This window comes from Chanos chanos, chromosome 5, assembly GCF_902362185.1.
Source record: "Chanos chanos chromosome 5, fChaCha1.1, whole genome shotgun sequence".
Lineage (NCBI taxonomy): Eukaryota > Metazoa > Chordata > Actinopteri > Gonorynchiformes > Chanidae > Chanos > Chanos chanos.
Genome location: NC_044499.1, coordinates 2,271,013 through 2,293,813, shown reverse-complemented (window position 1 = coordinate 2,293,813; position 22,801 = coordinate 2,271,013). Strand labels below are relative to the sequence as shown.

The window sequence follows — 22,801 nt, the reverse complement described above, 5'->3', positions numbered from 1 at the left end:
AGATTTATTAGGATTTCATTGACAGTGAGGAAGAGGAGGAGGAGAGATTAGGGTGTGATGAGGGGGGGTCTCTCGCGTGCTCCTGCCACACCACGCTTTTGTGGGCCTCTGTGACGGGCACATTGCCAAAGGATATCAACTATACGATGAAGGAGCCAGTTCGCTGTTCCAGGCTGACTTTCCACTACCTGTGAACATGCCATCAGATAAAGAAGATCATTAATCACATTTACAGAAGGTTGTGTATCACCCAGTATCATGATATATCACAAAACACAAAGCATTTTGATTTTCAGCACACACCTGGTTTTGGGCTGGAGTAACATTGCCAATGTGTATATGAACCTGAAAGACTATAGTGATTGGACAGCTTTGAAGGAAACTCTGAATTGCTGAACGCAGAAATTGAAATAGTTGTCTTTTATGTGTAGCTTGAAGGTTGCCTTTAAGCGTTGCCTTCCTTGTTCCAATAGCAGCAAAGCGGCACCCCTTTGGTTCTTCTGCAGGAGAAACAGGAAGGATTCATTAAGGTTGTCTGAAGATACAGACAAACAGGTATATGAGTATTTAGACAAACAGTTGTTGGTATCAGTAATGAGTGAATAAAGACTTGAGTGAGGATTTACTGTTTATCTCAAGAATGTCGTCTCCTTCAGCTTTGCCTTCAATCTTTTCACCACCCACATATACAGCGATGTCTTTATAGACGACACAGTCACTCCCTGACACACGCTCACCATCACCAAAGGTTAAAAGGTCTCCAAATTTATACTGTGAAGTAAGAATAAAACAAAACGACACAAATTGTAACCCACTGAAACTTGCTATGTCAGAGTCAAATTACAAACTGAAGAACACAGATTAGAGGTAATGAGGACCCCACTTGTTGAGTCACTGCTAATGGTTTAAATTTAAACACATCTAGTGGATTTTTTTTTTGGTTTTCAGAAAAGCTCTGAACTCTGAGTGAAGCTTCCTGTCTGAAAGTGAAATGAGACGTCAGGAGACTGGTACTGTGCCCTCAGAATAAGAGAGAGAAGGAGAGACAAAGGGAGAGAGGGACAGAGAGACAGAGGGAGAGAGGGGGGGTGTGATGTAACACAATTTCTGGAGCAAAATGCCACTTCAGAACTTTCAGGCCTGAGCACTTACGGTGTGTTGAGAATAGTTGCTGTGAAAAAAAGCAGAACCACTCCAAGATGTTTTAATGAAAAGCTATTCAGTCAAAAGTTTAAAGTCTAAAAACGTTCACAAGAATCAAATGTTGTGAAAGTATCAGTTACACAGTTCTGAATAGCTTAAGGAAACTTGGATACTTGCACCTTTCCCACAGTCAAAGCCAGCTGCAGGAGCAGGGTCACCAGAATGAATTTCACTCTGTTTAATCTCGGCAATTTTACTAAAGAGGGACAGGCAGGGAGAGAGAGAAAGAGAGAGAGAGAGACAGGCAGAGAGAGAGAGAGAGAGGAAATGAGAAATGTAGATATTCTTTGACACCTTTGTCATTGTCATTACAATAAATGTAACAGAAGAAATCTTATGGAGTAAAGATAAAGGGCATATGACCTGAACTTGTACTGTAATGCTGATGAGACAGAACCTATAATAATAACAGAGGTGCACAGACAATGAGCAGTGCCATCTTTTCCATTCTGTTCAGTTTGTGAGTGTAGTCTACTGACTGAATACATGGTCACTGGATAGTCATAATTTTTTCAAACAACTTTTTAAAATCAGAAACACAGAACAGTGAAACACATTGTATGTTATCCATATAATTTTAGTGTTGGTTTTGTGTCAGTTCATCAGTGAAGTGATAAGTTTATAAATCCACCTGTCCCATCCCTCATTCTCCTTCCCCCGTTCACATTCAATGCACACATTTCAGCTCTCTCTCTCCCTCTCTCTCTCTCTGTCTCTCTTGTTCTTTTTTCTCCTCAGGTACAACGAACTGATGCTCTCTGTGACGATGTCCCCTATTGTTGCTGTGTCTTTCAGGTGATAATTTCTCTGTCTCTCTCTTTCTCAGTTTGTCTGTCTCTCTCTGTCTGTCAGTGCATGTTGATGAAGTCCAGGGGACAGTTCATGGGGAGTGTGATCTCCAGTTCCTCTATCTCTGTGATGAACCTGGCCCTCCCCTCCTTTTTTTTTCATTTGAAAACAGGATAACAAAAACACAAAGTACAAAAATGCTTCACAATGAAAACAAAACAAACTAACTAACTGTAACGAGCTCATCTCCTCCCCCGCCGACTTCAGCCATTCAGCCATCAGCGTCGCCGGTTTACTAATCACCGGTCTATTCACTCATCACCTGCACCTGTCGTCACTTTCATGCACACAGTCACTAGCCCTTACTTAAACCCCTCTGTCTCCTTAGAACACCGCGAAGTCTACACTTACCCATGTGTTTACTGAGCGCTTATTTACCTGTTCCGTCAGTTAGTGTTACCTTGTTCGATTACTCCTTTGCTTATTTCTGTACTTTGTTTTGCTTTGCCACTTTCTTGTGTTTGACGCCCTCTAAGTTTGTTAATAAATCCTCTACTCTGCACTTGCGTCCTGCCCGTTGGTGATTCGTGACACTAACAAACAGAAAAAAACAATAACAACAACAAGAAGATCCACAACAAATAAAGTCAAAAAAGAAAGAGCAAAGGGAAAGAAAAAAAAGGAAAGGAAAAAAGAAAAAAAAGAAGGGAAAAAAGAGAAAAAAAATTAATAATAATAACAAAAATAATAATAGTTAAATAAATAAAATAAATACATCATTCTTTGTATATATGTATTTATGTATAAAGGTTGAACAACAAAACATAACAAGACTGACAAGACATGATGGGGAAAGACAGACAAGACCAGACAAGCCGGGCTGGTGGGACAAACTGCACACTGTGTTAGGAGGAGAAAATAAATAAATAAATGAATAAAAGTTGAAAAGAGTAGTAATGTTAAGGGTCACTTGTGGGGAGAGGAATCAGCGTATTGTAGAAAGGGGGACCAGGTGTCTTCATAGGATTTAATGTTGTTTTGCTGAGATGCGGTTTTCTAGATTTGAATGTTCTATTAGTAGGTTGAGCCAGTGAGCTATGGATATCTTGGTTCTGTCTTTCCAGTTCAGTAATGTGATCTTTTTGGCAATGGTCAGCGATATTAATATGAATGATTTGAGATGTTTTGGTGTGTGTAGTGTAGAGACCGCCAAGTAAAGCTATGATGGGGTATAAGGGGATGCTGAGGCTAAGGATCTCAGATAGCTTGCTTATGACCTCCAACCAAACGTTTTGGACGTGTGGGCAGAGCCAGATGGCATGAAAGTAATCATTTGTTGAGGTTGGACAGTGTGTACATGTATTACTTTGGCTAAAGCCCATGCAGTAAAGTTTGTGAGTGGTAATGTGGGTTCTATGAAGGACATTATACTGTATAAGTTGGGTTTTAGAATTACACGTCAGTAGTATATATCCTACACTTTCTGTCAAACTGTCAAACAAAATGATTGATGACCTCCAATAATTGATGACCCTCCCTCCCTCCATTGCTCTGTTCCTGCCCTGTCAGGGCCTGTATGATTGACAGGCACATGTGAGGAAAAACCCTTGTATTGCTACAGGTGTGAGAGAATGTGTTATGTAGAACACATTAAAATATCCTGATTGTACTGAATGACTGCTCACCGGTAAAACACAGGGCAAAAAAAAACCTAGGTCACCAGAGTGAAAGTCTGGAACACTAACTGTTAGGTCATATGCTGGGTGGTTACACTGTTGATTCATTATGTTTGGCAAGGTGTGAAAAAAAAATCTGTGGCCTCCAATAATTTATGACCACCCTCCTGCCATTGCTCCTTTCCCGCCCTGTCAGGGGCCGGTATGATTGACAGGCACATGTGAGAAAAGGGAAAAAAAAACGTTGTATTGCTACAGGTGTGAGAGAATGTGTTATGTCGAACATCACAAAATATCCTAAACGTGGTGAATGACAGTTCACCGGTCAAACACAGGGGCAAAAAAAACCAAACAATTCATACCAGGAGTCGGTCCTGGCTCACCAAAAGGTTGAACCTAGGTCGAGGTATGAGGTCTTGACACCCATTGGTCAAGTGTTGACCAATCCTGATGGTTGCCCGCCAAAAATTGTGTAAAAGCATCCAGTTTTGCTATGGCGGATTTTGTAATCATAGAGACCACCGTTGTAAATTCAGTTGTGACGTGTGCAACGACTCTGAATGTTACAAAAAGAGTGGAACGTCAACATTTTGCCGTGATTGTTCAAGGTACTGCAAATCCAAGTATTGTTTTGAAAGACACAAACAGCCGGTGTCCACGGTTGAGGGCGGCATGGTGGCGGCACCTTGTGATGTCACAAAGTATTGTAAGAAGTGTAACCGTTGTTATCACTTTAGTGCGAAAAAACCAATGGCGCATAAATGTATTACAGAGCGTTGTGTTCATTGCGGTGAAGATTTGTTGCCAGACGCCGTGCATGATTGTTACATTCAACCCGTCACATTGAAAAAAACACACCACAAATACATTTTCTTTGACTTTGAGACTCGGTTTGAGAATGGTAAACATAGAGCCAATTTTGTGTGCGCCATTACGTTTAAGGGTAAGGAGTTTACGGCTGAAGGGGATGACTGTGTTGAAAACTTATGAAGAGGTTTAGACGTCCCATGTATAAGGGTTACACATGATTGGCGCACAACGCTTCAGGGTTTTACAATTTCATTCTCTTGGAATATTTTTCCAAAATAGGTGTCACACCGAAAATCATCATGATAGACAGCTACATAGACAGCTATTCGTTCATTCCGATGCGTCTTGCTGAAACGGCCGCGGCCTTAAATCTGAGCAATGTCGAGAAAGGACATTTCCCACACAGGTTTAACAAACGGGAAAACAACAACTACCACGGTGCTTATCCCGACAAATGCTACTATGGTTATGAGACCATGTCAGATAAGGACAAGGCAGAGTTTGACGAGTGGTACAACGAGGTCTCTGGTGGTGTTTTCGGCTATAAGAAAGAACTGTACAATTATGGCAGAAATGACATTGCTCTGCTGAGGGAAGCGTGTATAAAATACCGTGATGAGTTTATTCAGTATACAGGTCTTGATCCATTTAATTACCCCACGCTGGCCTCCTGCTGTATGGCCGTCTACAAGACCCATTTTCTCCCCAAAGACACACTAGCCCTGACTAATAACAATGCCTACATTAACCAGCACAAGGCGTATTCAAACATTTTCATCGAATAGTTAGAATTTGTGAAAACATCCAGAAATGTCGATGTGCACCACGCCCTGACCCACGGGGAGAGGGTGTTTGGTAAATACTATGTTGGTGGTTATTATGAAAAAGTCTGTTGCAGGATAGCGCTTGAATTTAGCGGTTGCATGCATCACGGGCACGAATGTTGTTATAACCCAAACCGCATGCGCCCATTGTCAAAGATACCGTATGGTGTTTTAAAGAGACGATTCGACGACAAACTGGAAATTCTTACAAGGACGTATGGGTTGAGGGCTGAAGTTACGTGGGAATGCAAGTGGAGGCGTGCCAGACAAAACAATTCTGATGTTGCTGCATTCATGACTACATACACTCCACCGTCTCGACTGAGACCTAGAGATGGTCTTTTTGGCGGTAGGACAAATGCTTACAATCTGTACTACAAAGCTAAGGAGGGTGAGAAAATTGGGTATCTAGATTTCACAAGTTTATACCCATACTGTCAGGCTAGGAAAAGTTATCCCATAGGACACCCACAGATTATTTTCAAGGACTTTGAACCTCTCGAAAATTACTACGGCCTAGTCAAAGCTACTGTGCATCCGCCACGAGGGCTACTTCACCCCGTCCTACCCTGTCGTTGTAATGGGAAATTAATGTTCCCTCTTTGTCGAACATGCGCTGAACAGGAAAATCAGACAGCACCCTGTTACCACAGCACTGAGGAAAAGTCTATTTTGGGGTGTTGGGTTAGCATCGAACTGATGAAGGCTATTGAAAAGGGATATGTAGTGGTCAGGACAGATGAAGTGTACCATTTCCCGCAGAGATCTGACACCTTGTTTTGTGATGATGTGAAAATATTCCTACAGTATAAACAGGAATCTAATGGTTATCCCCCGCATGCTTTGACAGAGGCTGACAAGAGAGCCTATATTGACAATTACTTTAAGAAGGAGAATATAAGGTTGGACCCCGAAAAAAATATGTGTGAACCAAGCTTGGAGAGCCATCAATAAGTTGTTATTAAACAGTTTGTGGGGGCATTTACCCGTGTCAGAAATGTTGAGACCCCAAACAGTTTGCGAGATACATTTATGGTGAGGAGTATGATGTTACACACTTTTCGTTTGTCTCGGAGGATGTGGCGATGATTCAGTGGCGTTATGCGGATGGTAAAGGCGAACAAGCTCGCGACATCAATGTGTTTCTCGGTGCTTTCACAACGGCACACGCACGTTTAGAACTGTACACTCTTATGGATAAGTTGGGAGATAGGTTGTTGTACAGTGATACGGACAGTGTTATTTTTGTTTCTAGGGAGGGTGACTGGGAACCGTCACTAGGGCCGTATCTAGGAGATCTTACAGATGAGATAGGAAGCGGGGATTACATCACAGAATTTTGCTCGGGTGGACCAAAGACATACGGGTATCCAACAGCTAACGGCAAAACATGCATGAAGGCCAAAAGAATCACTCTGAACGCTGAGAATTCAAAAGTGATTAAGCTAGACACACTGATTGGTCTGGTCGACCATTATGTAGTGAATAGAGACAACACACAATACATACTCGCACGAACAGACAACATTGTAAGAAATAAAAAGCAACTCACGTTGAAAACAAATCAGTTGTTAAACAATTTAAAGTTGTGTACAACAAACGTGTGCTACTCTCTGATTTCTCGACACTGCCTTATGGGTACTAAGGGGTATATGGATAGCCATAACTGGGGATTAAGAGATGTTGATTTCAGACTTCAACAACCTTTATCATGTGTAATAAGTGGACCTTCGAACTCTGGGAAAATATTTTTTGTAAAATGCTGACAAGGTGATTTCTAATGAAACTGAAAATATTGTGTACATTTATGACTGTTGGCAACCTCTTTACAACGAGTTAATGAAGATAAGAGACATCAAATTCGTTGAAGGAATACCCAGCGCTCTAGACGACGATCTCTTACCGGTAACCAAAAATAATTTGTTAATCATTGACGATGTCATGAAGGATGCGAGTAGTAACGGACAGGTTGAAAAGGTGTTTACGCAATACGTGCACCACCGCAACCTTAGATCTATCTAGTTCAGAATTTGTTTTTCCAGGGGAAATCTAGCAGGACAACCAGTCTTAACACAAATGATCTAATGTTGTTTAAAAACCCGAGAGACAACAATCAGATCAACGTTTTGGCTAGACAGATGTACCCCGGTAACACAAAGTTTTTCATGGAATGTTTTAAAAATGCTACCGAAAAGCCTTACGGTTACCTCCTGATTGATTATAAAGTGAAAGCCCGAGATGCATTTCGCCTCAGAACAGACTTGCTGTCAGAGTATCCGGCTGTTTATGTCCAGAAAAGGAACTGAAAGCGACGGTATGTCGGTATAGAAACTTACCGATTTTGAAACTTTTACTTAAAGCTAAACCGGCACAGAGACGAGTCATTTTGCAAGCGGCATCACACGAGTTAATTTTGACCCTGTGTGAAGTGGCTCTTAACGTACTTCGCGGTACTATACCTCTTACACATGCACAGTATAAAAAGCTGGAAAAGAAGAAAAAGGAAATAAAATTGATCACGGACAAAAAGATCGGTGTACGTGGGAAGAAACGCGCTATTAATCAAAAGGGTGGCTTTCTTCTTCGACTCTTAAGCGTAGCAGTACCGTCTATAAGTAGTCTCATTGCTTCGAGACACAACTAATGTTGATGGAGTATGCCGAGAAAATGTTTTTAGTTCCCCAAAGACAGTTGGATAGATTAAAGAATGACTATGCCCCTGTATCTATAAGGCAGAATGTTGAAAACGAACTGGATGCCTCCATACAGATTGTTTTGAGTAGAAATGATTTGGGCCCGCACGAGAAAGCCAGGTTGTACACGGCGCCACAGATTTTTTTTTTCACACATTGCCCAAGATAATGAATCAACAGTGTAACCACCCAACATATGACCTAACAGTTAGTGTTCCAGACTTTCACTCTGGTGACCTAGGTTCAACCTTTTGGGGAGCCAGAACCAACTCCTGGTATGGGATGTTTGTTTTTTTGCCCTGAGTTTGACCGGTGAGCAGTCATTCAGTACAATCAGGATATTTTAATGTGTTCTACATAACACATTCTCTCACACCTGTAGCAATACAAGGGTTTTTCCTCACATGTGCCTGTCAATCATACAGGCCCTGACAGGGCGGGAACAGAGCAATGGAGGGAGGGAGGGTCATCAATTATTGAAGGTCATCAATCATTTTGATTGACAGTTTGACAGAAAGTGTAGGATATATACTACTGCTGTTCTTTCGGTTGTTGTGGTAAATGGGAAGAAGAATTCAGCGTCGCTCCATAATCGGAGGTGGGAACTGTTAATTTATGCCAAACGGTTTGCCTTTGAGCCTTCTCCCGAGACTTCTGACATATTCATGCTGCTTGAAGTGTTCAAACTTAGCAGCGATGGGCCTGGGTCTGATGGGTGCTGCTGAGGCTTGGTGTCGATGGGCCCGGGCACGATGGGTGCAGTTTGGAGTGCGTTGACGTATGTTCTCTCTTTACCAATCCGATGGACTCAGGCGAAAGTAATGTTGTTTACAGTCTCTTCTGGGATGCTGAGTTCGTTCTTCGTAAATGATTTAAGTAGTTCCTCTGGATTTTCATTGTTTGTCTCTTGAATTCCACTAAAAATTAAATTATCTCTCATTGACCTGGTTTGAAGGTTCAGCATTGACTCTTTCAAAAGGTGGTTTTCTTTTTTGATGTCTGTGATTTCGGATTGTAATTCTTAGACAGTATTTTTGAGTTCCTCAGTTTCAGCTTTAAATATCGTGACCATGTTTTTCAGCTCAGCAACTTCGGTAAGAAGTGTGTCAAGGATGTCCAGTTTGCTAAGTTTTTCCAAGTGCTTAAGTTTTTCCTCTATTAACAATACAATGCTATGTTCAGTGTCAGTTATGTCCGGGGATTGTAATAGTTCTTGGCTAGAAAGTCTTTTCTTTTTTACAGCCGGTGGGCGGCTTTCTATTCTTGCGGGTGTGCTGAAGGCAGTGGTTGACTCACCCGGTTTGGGAGTGCTAGAGAGTGTTTTGGCAGTGTTTGTTTCAGTCGGAGAGCTCATGTCTCCGCTAGTTTCAGCGGTGTTTGTGTGTTGGTAACGCTTTAATTTGATGTAAATAATATGTACTTAATAGGTTTGGCACCCTCTTATGGTTGCAGTTTTGTTTCTTAAGTTTGTGGTCACGTGACTTCAATTTAGTAGCAAACCACTTGTCTGTGAGGTACAGTCGATTTCTTCACTCCGTGGAGTTTTGACCCACATATGCTTGGTCATCCTGTGTTGAGAGTTTGACATTTTATGTTTTGAAATGTTTAGGATGTGAATACAACAAGTTGCCGGTTTGTATGGTGGGTTTTGAAGGATACAAAAGTTGCGTTACTAGGCTAATGATGTTAGCAATTGTGCTACTGTTTATATGGTAGATGGTAGGCTGTGCTGTCAGGCGTAAGATATATTTTGTTTCGCTGAGACAATATAACTTGTCTGCGTTGTTTGATACCAAGAAAGAAACTGATTGTATCATTTTCTGTTTATTTCAGTTTTATAATAAAGAGAAAGATGGAATCCATCCTCGCATGTTTGCTGTCTGTCTAGCTGGATACCGCCAGTTAATCTTAAGTCCAGCAAGGACAGAACAGTTTGGAAAGTAAAGAAATGATCCAAGGAACGATACGTTGCTGTCAAATGTTATATGAGATATTGTTGCAGATGAATTTGAATCCAGCTTTGTTATATTATAATTAGAGTCCGTCCGTTGCTATTAATCCAAGATAGATAGTTTGAGACATCCATCCATCCATCCATCCATTTTCTCCCGCTTATCCGGGACCGGGTCGCGGTGGCAGCAGGCTGAGGAGGGTCGCCCAGACATCCCTTTCCCCGGCTACATCCACCAGCTCCTCCTGGGGGATCCCAAGGCGTTCCCAGGCCAGCCGAGATATATATTTCTCCCAACGTGTCCTGGGTCTTCCCCGGGGTCTCCTCCCATTTGGTCGCGCCCGGAACACCTCCATAGGGAGGCGCCCAGGAGGCATCCTGACGAGATGCCCGAACCACCTCAACTGACTCCTTTCAATGCGGAGGAGCAGCGGCTCTACTCCAAGCTCCTCCCGGGTGTCCGAGCTCCTCACCCTATCCCTAAGGGTGCGCCCAGCCACCCTGCGGAGGAAGCTCATTTCCGCCGCTTGTATCCGCGATCTCATTCTTTCGGTCACTACCCAGAGTTCGTGACCATAGGTGAGGGTTGGAACAAAGATCGACTGGTAAATTGAGAGCCTTGCCTTCTGACTCAGCTCCTTCTTCACCACGACGGTCCGGTACAACGACCGCATGACTGCCGCCGCCGCCCCGATCCGCCTGTCGATCTCCCGCTCCATTTTACCCTCACTCGTGAACAAGACCCCAAGATACTTGAACTCCTCCACCTGAGGCAGGAACTCAGTCCCAACTCGGAGGGGGCAAGCCACCTTTTTCCGGCATAGGACCATGGCCTCGGACTTGGAGGTGCTGATCCTCATCCCGACCGCTTCACACTCGGCTGCAAACCGCCCCAATGTGTGCTGGAGGTCACAGTTTGATGAGGCCAACAGAACCACATCATCTGCAAAAAGCAGAGACGCAATCCTAAGGCCACCGTACTGGACACCCTCCTCACCCCGACTGCGCCTTGAAATCCTGTCCATGAAAATTAAGAACAAGATCGGAGACAAGGTACAGCCCTGGCGGAGTCTAACACTCACTGGGAATGAGCTTGACTTTGTGCCGAGAATACGGACACAGCTCTCACTGCGGCTGTACAGGGACCGAATGGCTCGCAGCAGCGAACCTGGCACCCCATACCCCCGCAGTACCCCCCACAGGACACCCCGGGGGACACGATCGTAAGCCTTCTCCAGGTCCACAAAACACATGTAGACTGGATTGGCAAATTCCCATGATCCCTCCAGTATCTGTGCGAGGGTGAACAGCTGGTCCATTGTTCCACGGCCAGGACGGAATCCACATTGTTCCTCCTGTATCCAAGGTTCGACAATCGGACGCAGTCTCCTTTCCAATACCCTAGAGTAGGCTTTCCCAGGGAGGCTGAGTAGTGTGATACCCCGATAGTTGGAGCACACTCTCCGGTCCCCTTTTTTAAAAATGGGGACCACCACCCCCGTCTGCCACTCCACAGGCACTGTACCTGACTCCCACGCGACGTTGAAGAGGCGTGTCAGCCATGACAGCCCAACAACATCCAAAGCCTTCAGCATTTCAGGGCGGATCTCATCCACCCCTGGCGCCTGCCACTGTGGAGTTTTCTAACTGCCTCAGTGACCTCTGCCAGAGAGATGGGTGACGACCCTCCTGATTCTTCTGGCCCTGCCTCCTCTATGGAGGGCGTGTCAGTCGGATTTAGGAGCTCCTCAAAGTGTTCCTTCCACCGTCCGACCACATCCTCAGTTGAGGTCAGGACCTCCCCGTCCCTGCTGAGAACAGCCTGGACGAGGCCCTGCCTGCCCTTCCTGAGTCGCCTGACGGTTTGCCAGAACCTCTTTGAGGCCAACCGAAAGTCCTTTTCCATGGCCTCCCCAAACTCCTCCCATACCCGAGTTTTTGCTTCCATGACAGCCGTCGCTGCTGCCCTTTTGGCATGCCGGTACCCCTCAGCCAATTCCGGAGTCCCCCGTGCTAGCCAAACCCGGAAGGCCTCCTTCTTCAGCCTGACGGCTTCCCTCACCGGTGGCGTCCACCACCGGGTCCTTGGGTTGCTGCCACGACAGGCATAAACGACCGTCTGGGCACAGCTCAATGCTGCCGCTTCAACAATGGAGGCTCTGAACAGGGTCCATTCAGACTCCATGTCCCCAGCCTCCCTCAGGATCAGGGAGAAGCTCCGCCGGAGGTGTGAGTTGAAGATCTTCCGTACAGGGTCCTCAGCCAGCCGTTCCCAGTTCACCCTCACTATGCGCTTGGGTTTACCAGGTCTGTCTGGCAGCCTCCCCCGCCATCTGATCCAACTCACCACCAGGTGGTGATCAGTTGACAACTCTGCCCCTCTCTTCACCCGAGTGTCCAGCACATACGGCCGCAGGTCTGATGAGACAACTACAAAGTCGATCATCGACCGTTGGCCTAAGGAGCTCTGGTGCCAGGTACACTTATGAGCTACCTTATGCTCGAACATGGTGTTCGTTATGGACAATCCATGACTCGCACAGAAGTCCAATAACAAAGCACCACTCGGGTTCAGATCAGGTAGGCCGTTCCTCCCAATCACTCCCCTCCAAGTCTCTCCATCATTGCCAACGTGAGCATTGAAGTCTCCCAGTAGAACTACAGAGTCCCCAGATAGTGTCTTCACTAGGACACTTTCCAGTGTATCTAGGAAGGCTGGGTACTCTGAGCTGCCGTTCGGCGCGTACGCCGTCACGACAATCAGAGATTTCCCCCCTGCAACCCGAAGGTGCAGTGAGGCAACCCTTTCATTCACCGGGACAAACTCCACCACGGCGGCGCTCAGTCGGGGGCTAACAAGTAACCCCACACCTGCCCGCCGCCTCTCGCCCCAGGCAACTCCAGAGAAGGACAGAGTCCAGCCCCCATCCAGGAGTTTGGTTCCAGAGCCAAGACTGTGCATAGAAGTGAGCCCAACTATATCTAGTTGGTATCGCTCCACCTCCCGCACAAGTTCCGGCTCCTTCCCCCCCAGAGAGGTGACATTCCATGTACCAAAAGCCAGTTTCTGCACCGTAAGTCCAGTCCGCTGGGGCCCTCGCCCCATCCTGCCACCCGTGTGGCATCGCACCCGGCCCCTATTTCTCCCCTCGCAGGTGGTGGGCCCACGAGAGGGCAGCCCCACGTTGCTCGTTCGGGCTGAGCCCGGCCGGACCCCGTGGCAGGTCCAGCCACCAGGCGCTCGCCGACGAGCTCCCCTCCCAGGCCTGGCTCCAGGAGGTGGCCCCGGTCTCCCTATTCCGGGCGAGGTGCCTGTTTCTTCGTGTGTGCTGTTCATAAGGGCTCTTCTGAATCGCTTTTTGTCTGGCCCCTCACCTGGGACCTCTCTGCCTTGGGTGACCCTACCAGGAGCTTAATGCTCCAGGCAGCACAGCTCCCAGGATCACAGGGACTCACAAACCCCTCCACCACGATAAGGTTGCGATTCCAGGAGGGGTAGTTTGAGACAAGTTAGGTAAATTACTCCATGACCAGCATTCGCGAGCTAGATTGACGACATTACCGGGCTGTATTGAACTCTTCCCCTCCTGACTGTGCACTGGCTGAGGCAGGTGCAGCCCAAGCTTACTGGGTGGAAGGACTGAGGGGGGCAAAGACAAAGCGAGAGAGACAGATAGAGAGACTGTTCTGTCCTGGACAGAGGAAGTTTATTGGAACTCCACCACCAGGGGGAGCCGCTTGATCTACCTGTCTCGCAGACAAAAAAGTATTGTCACTCGATCTATTTACGTATCAGATGAAGTTCATGTTTCGTCCTACCTGCAATCATTATTCAAGTAACGTATGTAAGTAGATCTAATATGTTCGTAAATTTATATAATCATTATCTGGGAATTTAGACTGAATTTTGTGTTCAATAAAAGTCTTCTATTCTTTGAATACAGCTGTCTACCCAGCTGTGTAGCTCGGTTGCCATGGTTGCATGTAACGCTCTAACAGTATATTGCCTGCTGGCGTTAGAAATATTTAACACAAGTTAAGACGATACATTCAACAAATATTTACTTCATTGTATACTCACACACAATTATTTTTATTTATGTTTGTATGTTTATGTTTTTATTTGCGTAGTTTACTGAGTTCTTCCTCTGAATGGTGAGCTGCAGTAAAAGAAAACCGTTCAAAATATACGAGTGTGTGGACAAGTTTAGCTAACTGTCGAGCTGTTCCTCAACGAGGGCAGAATAGAGACAGACAGAGAGAGACAGACAGAGACAAAGAGAGAGACAGATAGAGAGACAGACAGAAAAATAGAGAGACAGAGAAAAAGAGAGAGAAGGTGTGAATGCTTGTCCATAAAGTGTGTTCAGTTCAGTAAACTCATTTACCTTTCCCTCTGTTTCCAGAAGGACTGAATAATGACAGGGGCACTGGTTTAAAATGGCATTGTAAGGCTGTTAAAACGTATATAAAATAATCTAACTTAATGAATTATGTCTAGTGGGATAAAATAGGGGTTTGACTCCAATCGACCATGTTCTCTTCACAGAATTAGATTAATATTTGGCTGCATTTCCCAGGTCAAAGGTTTTCTGAACTCAGATGTGATTAATTGTGTTGTGTGATAACTGAAGCTGACTGACTGATGGTGTTAAGGTACTTGAGGTCTTTGTTCTTATGAAGCTATGCCAGCTCAGTGGACACCTTTAATTATCCAACTTTGGCTTCTGATGGCTGTCTGTAACAACTAAAATTAAAAGCTCAGTAATGTTAGCAAATGGTTTTTGATCAAGTTCTCCATGTTTCATTTTTTCCTGTTTTTAACTGAAACCTGAGTTGTGCATTTTTAGTTCTTTAGTTCTGTGTGTAACACCAAGGTCGATGTTTAGAAAAGGAATACAGGAACCGTTACAGGCCTGATAAATCAGTTAAAGGCCTGATAAAACAGATGTCATATTTGTGAAGGTCCCCCGACATGTTCTGTTCTATTTCTTCATAGATATTTAACTGTAATAATAATCCGTTGCACCTGTTTAAATCTGGACACCATCAGTTAGACCAGGGGTTGATAAACTTTGTATGTGACAGATTTAATGAACCACAGACAAGAAGTTACATGCTCATAGATTTATTAGGATTTCACTGACAGTGAGGAAGAGGAGGAGAGATTAAGGTGTGATGAAGTATCTCTCTTATCTTCCTGCTGCTCCTGCTGCTCCTGCTGCTGTTGCTACTCCTACTGCTGTTGCTATTCCTCCTGCTGCCTGACACGCTCCGAAACAACAACCAAAGAGCCTACTTAGATATCTCAAGAGCCGATTTCCTTTCTATGGACAGGTCATCAGAAAAAGAACATCATTAATCACTTTTACAGAAGGCTGTGTATCACCCAGTATCATGATACATAAAAAACAAATCAAAACAAACCTCTTCACCGGCTGGAGCATTACCGGCATGAGATTCAATGTTTCCTACGTTTTTAACATTTTTACTATCCTTAATGTATATGTTTGGACAGTTGATTATGATATCCCCAATTCCTTGAATCGTTTCGTCCTTTCGTTGTCTTTCATTTTCAAATTTAGGTGTACTTTTTGATTGTGGCGTCCTGCTTCCAAGTTTAGCAAAGCGGCAGCTTTTTTGTTGTACTGCAGGAGAAACTGGAAGAATTTATTAAAGTTATCTGAAGATACCGACAAACAGGTAATGTAGTATGTAGTATGTAGACAAACAGTTGTTGGTATCAGAAATGAGTGCATAAAGATTTGAGTGAGGATTTACTGTTTATCTCAAGAATGTCGTCTCCTTCAGCTTTGCCTTCAATTTTTATATTGTTGCCCACAAATACACCGAAGTGATCAGTGACAGCACATTGAGTCCCTGGCACATTGTGAGCAGTTTTAAAGAATACAACGTCTCCAAAGTCATACTCTGAAGTAGGCTAAGCATAAAACAAAACAAAACATAAATTGTAACCCACTGAAACTTGCAATGTCAGAGTCAAATTACAAACTGAAGAACACAGATTAGAGGTAATGAGGACTCCACTTGTTGAGTCACTGCTAATGGTTTAAATTTAAACACATCTAGTGGATTTTTTTTTAGGTTTTCAGAAAAGCTCTGAACTCTGAATGAAGCGTCCTGTCTGAAAGTGAAATGAGACATCAGGAGACTGGTACTGTGCCCTCAGAATAAGAGACAGAAGGAGAGACAAAGAGAGAGAGGGACAGATGGACAGAGAGACAGAAGGAGAGAGGGGGGGGTGATATAACACAATCTCTGGAGCAACATGCCACTTCAGAATTTTCAGGCCTGAGCAGTTACGGTGTGACCGTGTGTTGAGAATAGCTGCCGTGAAAAAAAGCAGAACCACTCCAAGATGTTTTAATGAAAAGCTATTCAGTCAAAAGTTTAAAGTCTAAAAAGGTTCACAAGAATCAAATGTTGTGAAAGTATCAGTTACACAGTTCTGAACAGCTTAAGAAAACTTGGATACTTGCACCTTTCCCTCAGTCAAGGCCAGCTGCAGGAGCAGAGTCACCAGAATGAATTTCACTCCCAGTTTCATCTCGGCCATTTTACTAAAGAGGGACAGGCAGGGAGAGAGAGAGAAAGAGAGAGAGACAGGCAGAGAGAGAGAGAAAGAGAGAGAGACAGGCAGAGAGAGGAAATGAGAAATGTAGATGGGACTGCTCCCCTGAAATTACAAACAGTTGAGTTAATCAACTACTGCCACCTCTCCAATATGACTAACAAAAATATAGAAAGATCTTACCTGTGCGGAGAAGCAGGTTCTGTGTACTGATACCTGTAAATGAGAGACTTTATATACTGTTCTCATCTCACCTCCTTTCTCTCCTCAGACCACACCCCACATACTGTACATCACAGGGTCTATGACCAGGCCTCTTTTGGATGTTCAGATATGAATTTGGAATATTCAGTTCCACTGTAACCAGTTTAAAGTCACATTCAAACAATGAACAAGGGAATTTTTTTTCAGTATGGGAATGTACAGTTTATACTCACAGCACAGGCACCTCACATTCCCTTAGTCGAAGAAGGTTTAGAAAGTCAGTGACTCAAAATGATTCAAAAACCCCAATAAACTGTCAGCAATCCTAATCCAAATCTCCAGTTCAGATTAAAAATCATCTCAGTCTCTGTGGGTCTTGGCCTCAGAAGACCTGTAACAGATTATGACAGTCTACACACAAACACCATCTGAACTGAATAAAACCCAAACAGTCTGTGTGGAGGACCAGTTAAAGATCTCAGTGTATTCACTAATCTGACAGAACAGTCTCAGTATAACAGTTCAGAGAGGAAGATTCACACGGTACTGGAAATAGGGTATGAATATCTGTGAGACTTTGTGTGAATATGTTATATCAGTTGTTGTTAACACTGACTGTTTATTGAAATAGAACATTTTGTGTGCTTAAGGAGTCAAATAAAGCTGAGAATGTGTTAGAAACACCAGCTCCAGTTAACAGTCACTTAATGCTCTCACTGAATGTCTGAAGTGACTGAAAAAAGATACTGATTAATCAGATTGAAATATGTCTCAGTATATGTTGAAGTATACCAGTGTGTGCTCAGTGTATGAAAGAAAACATATCAGCACTACCACTGTTACCATTGTTACCATTGTTACCATTGTAAGGTTCGTAGACCGTTGGGCATTTTTGCTCTTTTTACAGGTCTGGAGATAATGAATTTGAATTAACAAACACGAAAATGAGGCCAGATCTTATAACCTCACAATTTGACTTTAGCTCCATTTATGGCAGATCTATTGTCTCGCACATCCAAGAAATGATGAGCACATTGTAAAAGCATTTGAAAGTAACTGAAATTCAAATGTCACATCAGTCACTGACATTAACAGTTGTGTTTGAATATTGCACCATAGAGTAATGTACTGTTACAGAGCTGTGTTTCTACTCACCCAGTGTAACAAAGCTTCACTTTATGGCAGACATGAGATTCTTTTACTGGCTTTTTTTCAGGCCAAAATGTGTGTTGTCTTCTCCTGTATTATATGGTTAAGACTGAAAGAGTTAGTGGTGAACAAACAGTCTCCAGATGATACAATTCGATTCATCCTGTCACAGCTGTCTGTGTGATCCAAGGGTCAAGGGTCATCACACACATTTAATATTTATTGGGCTGTTGTCTTCTTTTTCCTTTTGGATTTTCTTCTCCACTCATCACCATAGAGGAAACATTCTTGGGCTTTGGCCTCTTGAATGTCGTTTCCTCTGAGTGCCCTCACAAACCCATCACTCACACACTGTCCACCTACAGTCTGGATGTTTTCTTGATCTGATTTTCCCTGTCTACCCAGTTCCTTTCCACAGCCAATTCATTATTCTCAATTTTCTTTGCCTCCTTCGGTTCATTTCTATGATGTCTGTGAGGTAAATCACATGAACAGTGTTCTTTTTTAGGTACTGCATAACCTTTCACATGAGCCATCTCCTGACTACCTGCCTGAGGGCCACACTAGTAAACATTTAACTGCTAAGATTTGATTTGCATGTAATCATAGAGAAAACTTATTCAGGCTTGGCTCTTACCACTGTGTACAGTGAGTGTGTAAATATCTCACACCCACCCCTGGGCTTCAGTGTTGATCCACCCCATTCAAACTTGCTGGAAAGCAGTAAAAAGTTATAACTTTGAACTGGAGAAGAAGTTTGCACAGTACGTTTGAATATTTTTCCCCCCAAAAGAACCAATGTAAAGATATGTGCAGGTTTGAATTATGAGTGAAGATTAGTTCAAAAGTGAAAGTCTGCAAAGTGAAAAAGCCTATGTTTAACAATAAGGCAGACTCAGACTCAGGGCCATAAAATGCAACACATGCATCAGTGTTTGTTTCTAGTCATAATCTTCAGTAGTAGTTTGTTTCTGACAAATCATCACATTTCTGAGATGTCAAAATTTTACAGGTAACAAATGATGGTAACAGAGAACATTTTGAAACTATGATGCAAAGGTAAACTTCACTCTCACTCACTCACTTTCTAAGCCGATTATCCTAATTAAGGTCGCGGGGGGTGCTGGAACTATCCCAGCGCTCATAGGGCAAAAGGCAGGAAAACACCCTGGACAGGTTGCCAGTCCATCACAGGGCAGACACACACATTCATATTCATTCCTAGTGTCTCCAGTTCACCTAACCTGCATGTCTTTGGACTGTAGGAGGAAATCCACGCAGACAGGAGGAAAACATGCAAATTCCACACAGAGAGGTCCCCTGCCCACTGGGCCGGGATAAAAACCCAGGACCTTCTCGCTGTGAGGTGACAGTGCTACCCACTGCGCCACCCTAGGTAAAATTCAGAGAGTTAAAATTTGTTTTTTATTAATTTAAAACCATGCTATGAAAATACTACTAATGCAATTATTCTTTTTACACCATAGTGGTCAGATGATGACATGCATGGAGGTGAAATGGCAACCATGCTGATCTATGTAAGGGCTCTGTTTCTGCTTGACACTACCGATATTGTCTTGACCAATCAAATTTCTGCGTTATACCCCACTTCCTGTCTAATCATGTGTGCCATAGCTGAGTGATGATGAAGTGGGAGGGGCTACAGTCTTCCCTGAAGTAGGGGTTGCACTGAAACCACAGAAGGTAAATACTTATCCTTAATCTTTTGTCATCACCACAGCTACTACTGCAGCTGTTACTACTACAGATAGATACAGTACAAATACTATTCCATATGGTTAAAATGGTATTTTTACTCACTGAATTCACAGTCTGTGATCAAATACTCAAATCACAACCTAAATCATAAAATAAGGATAACTTCATCTTCTGCTTGTTGTCTGATTTTGACTTTTCAGGGCTCAGCTGTGCTGTGGTTTAATCTGTTAAGGAACGGACGGATGGATGACAACACTCTCCACGCTGGCTGCCTGGTTTTCATCGGTAATAAATGGAACATGTATCAGAGCTTATGATCACTATATTCTGTGGCTTGGGATTTATTTTTACAGCAGTCGTGGCTTTCAACAAGCTCATTCTCCAATTCATGAAATGTTCTTGTCCATCCAACGACACTATTCTCACACTATACATCAACAGTCTGACATCACTACATCCCTGCAGTGACTGTGGTATGACTTTACTGTGTCCCTGCAGTGACTATGGTATGACTTTACTGTGTCCCTGCAGTGACTATGGTGTGACTTTACTGTGTCCCTGCAGTGACTGTGGTATGACTTTACTGTGTCCCTGCAGTGACTATGGTATGACTTTACTGTGTCCCTGCAGTGACTATGGTATGACTTTACTGTGTCCCTGCAGTGACTATGGTATGACATCACTGTGTCCCTGCAGTGACTATGGTATGACTTTACTAAATCCCTGCAGTGACTGTGGTATGACTTTACTGTGTCCCTGCAGTGACTATGGTACGACTTTACTGTGTCCCTGCAGTGACTATGGTATGACTTTACTGTGTCCCTGCAGTGACTATGGTATGACTTTACTAAATCCCTGCAGTGACTATAGCATGACATTAATGTGTCTCTGCAGTGACTATGGTATGACTTTACTGTGTCCCTGCAGTGACTATGGTATGACTTTACTGCGTCCCTGCAGTGACTATGGTATGACTTTACTGTGTCCCTACAGTGACTATGGTACGACTTTACTGTGTCCCTGCAGTGACTATGGTATGACTTTACTGCGTCCCTGCAGTGACTGTGGTATGACTTTACTGTGTCCCTGCAGTGACTATGGTGTGACTTTACTGTGTCCCTGCAGTGACTGTGGTATGACTTTACTGTGTCCCTACAGTGACTATGGTATGACTTTACTAAATCCCTGCAGTGACTATGGTATGACTTTACTGTGTCCCTGCAGTGACTATGGTATGACATTAATGTGTCCCTGCAGTGACTGTGGTATGACTTTACTAAATCCCTGCAGTGACTATGGTATGACTTTACTGTGCCCCCGCAGTGATTATGGTACGACTTTACTGTGTCCCTGCAGTGACTATGGTATGACTTTACTGCGTCCCTGCAGTGACTGTGGTATGACATTACTGTGTCCCTGCAGTGACTGTGGTATGACTTTAATAAATCCCTGCAGTGACTATGGTATGACTTTACTGTGTCCCTACAGTGACTATGGTACGACTTTACTGTGTCCCTGCAGTGACTGTGGTATGACTTTACTGCGTCCCTGCAGTGACTATGGTATGACTTTACTGTGTCCCTGCAGTGACTATGGTATGACATTACTAAATCCCTGCAGTGACTATGGTATGACTTTACTGTGTCCCTGCAGTGACTGTGGTACGACTTTACTGTGTCCCTGCAGTGACTGTGGTATGACTTTACTGTGTCCCTGCAGTGACTATGGTACGACTTTACTGTGTCCCTGCAGTGACTGTGGTACGACTTTACTGTGTCCCTGCAGTGACTATAGTATGACATTACTGTGTCCCTGCAGTGACTATGGTATGACATTAATGTGTCCCTGCAGTGACTATGGTATGACTTTACTGTGTCCCTGCAGTGACTATGGTACGACTTTACTGTGTCCCTGCAGTGACTGTGGTATGACTTTACTGTGTCCCTGCAGTGACTATGGTACGACTTTACTGTGTCCCTGCAGTGACTGTGGTATGACTTTACTGTGTCCCTGCAGTGACTGTGGTATGACTTTACTGTGTCCCTGCAGTGACTGTGGTACGACTTTACTGTGTCCCTGCAGTGACTATGGTATGACTTTACTGTGTCCCTGCAGTGACTATGGTATGACATTACTGTGTTCCTGCAGTGACTGTGGTATGACTTTACTGTGTCCCTGCAGTGACTATGGTATGACTTTACTGCGTCCCTGCAGTGACTATGGTATGACATTACTGTGTCCCTGCAGTGACTATGGTACGACTTTACTGTGTCCCTGCAGTGACTATGGTATGACATTACTGTGTCCCTGCAGTGACTGTGGTATGACTTTACTGTGTCCCTGCAGTGACTATGGTATGACTTTGCTGTGTCCCTGCAGTGACTATGGTATGACATTACTGTGTTCCTGCAGTGACTGTGGTATGACTTAACTGTGTCCCTGCAGTGACTATGGTGTGACTTTACTGTGTCCCTGCAGTGACTGTGGTATGACTTAACTGTGTCCCTGCATTGACTATGGTATGACTTTACTGTGTCCCTGCAGTGACTATGCTATGACTTTACTGTGTCCCTGCAGTGACTATGGTATGACTTTACTGTGTCCCTGCAGCATGTAGGTGCAGCTGGACCTGAACATTTAGATGACTACACCACCCATGGTTCAACCAAAACATGGAGGTCTCTCATGTCACTTTTGGTTTGAGCCAAACTGAAATCAAAAAGAAAACAGTTTTTCTGATTTTTATTTTTAATTTGTTATTCTTTTTGTTCCTCTTCCTGAGTTCTCTTACGTACATAAACTCATTGAAAGCACAGGCATGAACAAGAGTTAAGCCAGACAAACTGACATCTACCTGGAGAACTATCAGCCACCATTAACTGAACCATAAGCTTATTCACACCTGCCAAGCATCCAGCTCCATCCATACATGTGAGATTTTCTCTTGTTGTTATTACCGTCACTGAAATCAAACTGAGGGAAGTCTACAATGCAATATCTGATTTTTTTAAAGAATGTTGTGTATGTTTTGTTGTTTTTAAATCATATTATGTCAAGGATTTACCTCTTGCGATGAAGGCCAGAACTGTGTTAGAACAGAATTGTCTTAGAACAGAACTGCCAGAGCTCTTAGAGAAATGGAAATACTCTTTTACCTCATGACTTCACGACCTCATGCCTGTCTGTAACTA

General features: G+C 43.8%; 1 protein-coding gene across 1 annotated transcript; it reads right to left on the bottom strand.

Annotated features, from left to right (window-relative positions):
• Positions 1–15,085: 15,085 nt before the first annotated feature.
• On the bottom strand, positions 15,086–16,741 carry LOC115813391 (uncharacterized). The gene is made up of 5 exons (XM_030776036.1): positions 16,722–16,741; positions 16,449–16,527; positions 15,728–15,887; positions 15,374–15,606; positions 15,086–15,273 (listed from the first exon to the last, which is right to left on the bottom strand). Exons 2-5 carry the CDS (start codon positions 16,521–16,523, stop codon positions 15,139–15,141), a joined length of 603 nt encoding a protein of 200 aa, XP_030631896.1. The 5' UTR covers positions 16,524–16,527; positions 16,722–16,741; the 3' UTR covers positions 15,086–15,138.
• Between the last annotated feature and the right edge of the window lie 6,060 nt (positions 16,742–22,801).

Bases quoted from the DNA above. Each gene is read 5' to 3' on its own strand.
- LOC115813391 (XM_030776036.1), bottom strand. From the start codon at position 16,523: ATGGCCGAGATGAAACTGGGAGTGAAATTCATTCTGGTGACTCTGCTC. The intron at 15,607-15,727 runs GTAAATCCTCAC...AAATTCTTCCAG, and splicing joins CGACATTCTTGAGATAAACA to TTTCTCCTGCAGTACAACAA. The intron at 15,274-15,373 runs GTTTGTTTTGAT...ACCTGTCCATAG, and splicing joins ATGCTCCAGCCGGTGAAGAG to AAAGGAAATCGGCTCTTGAG.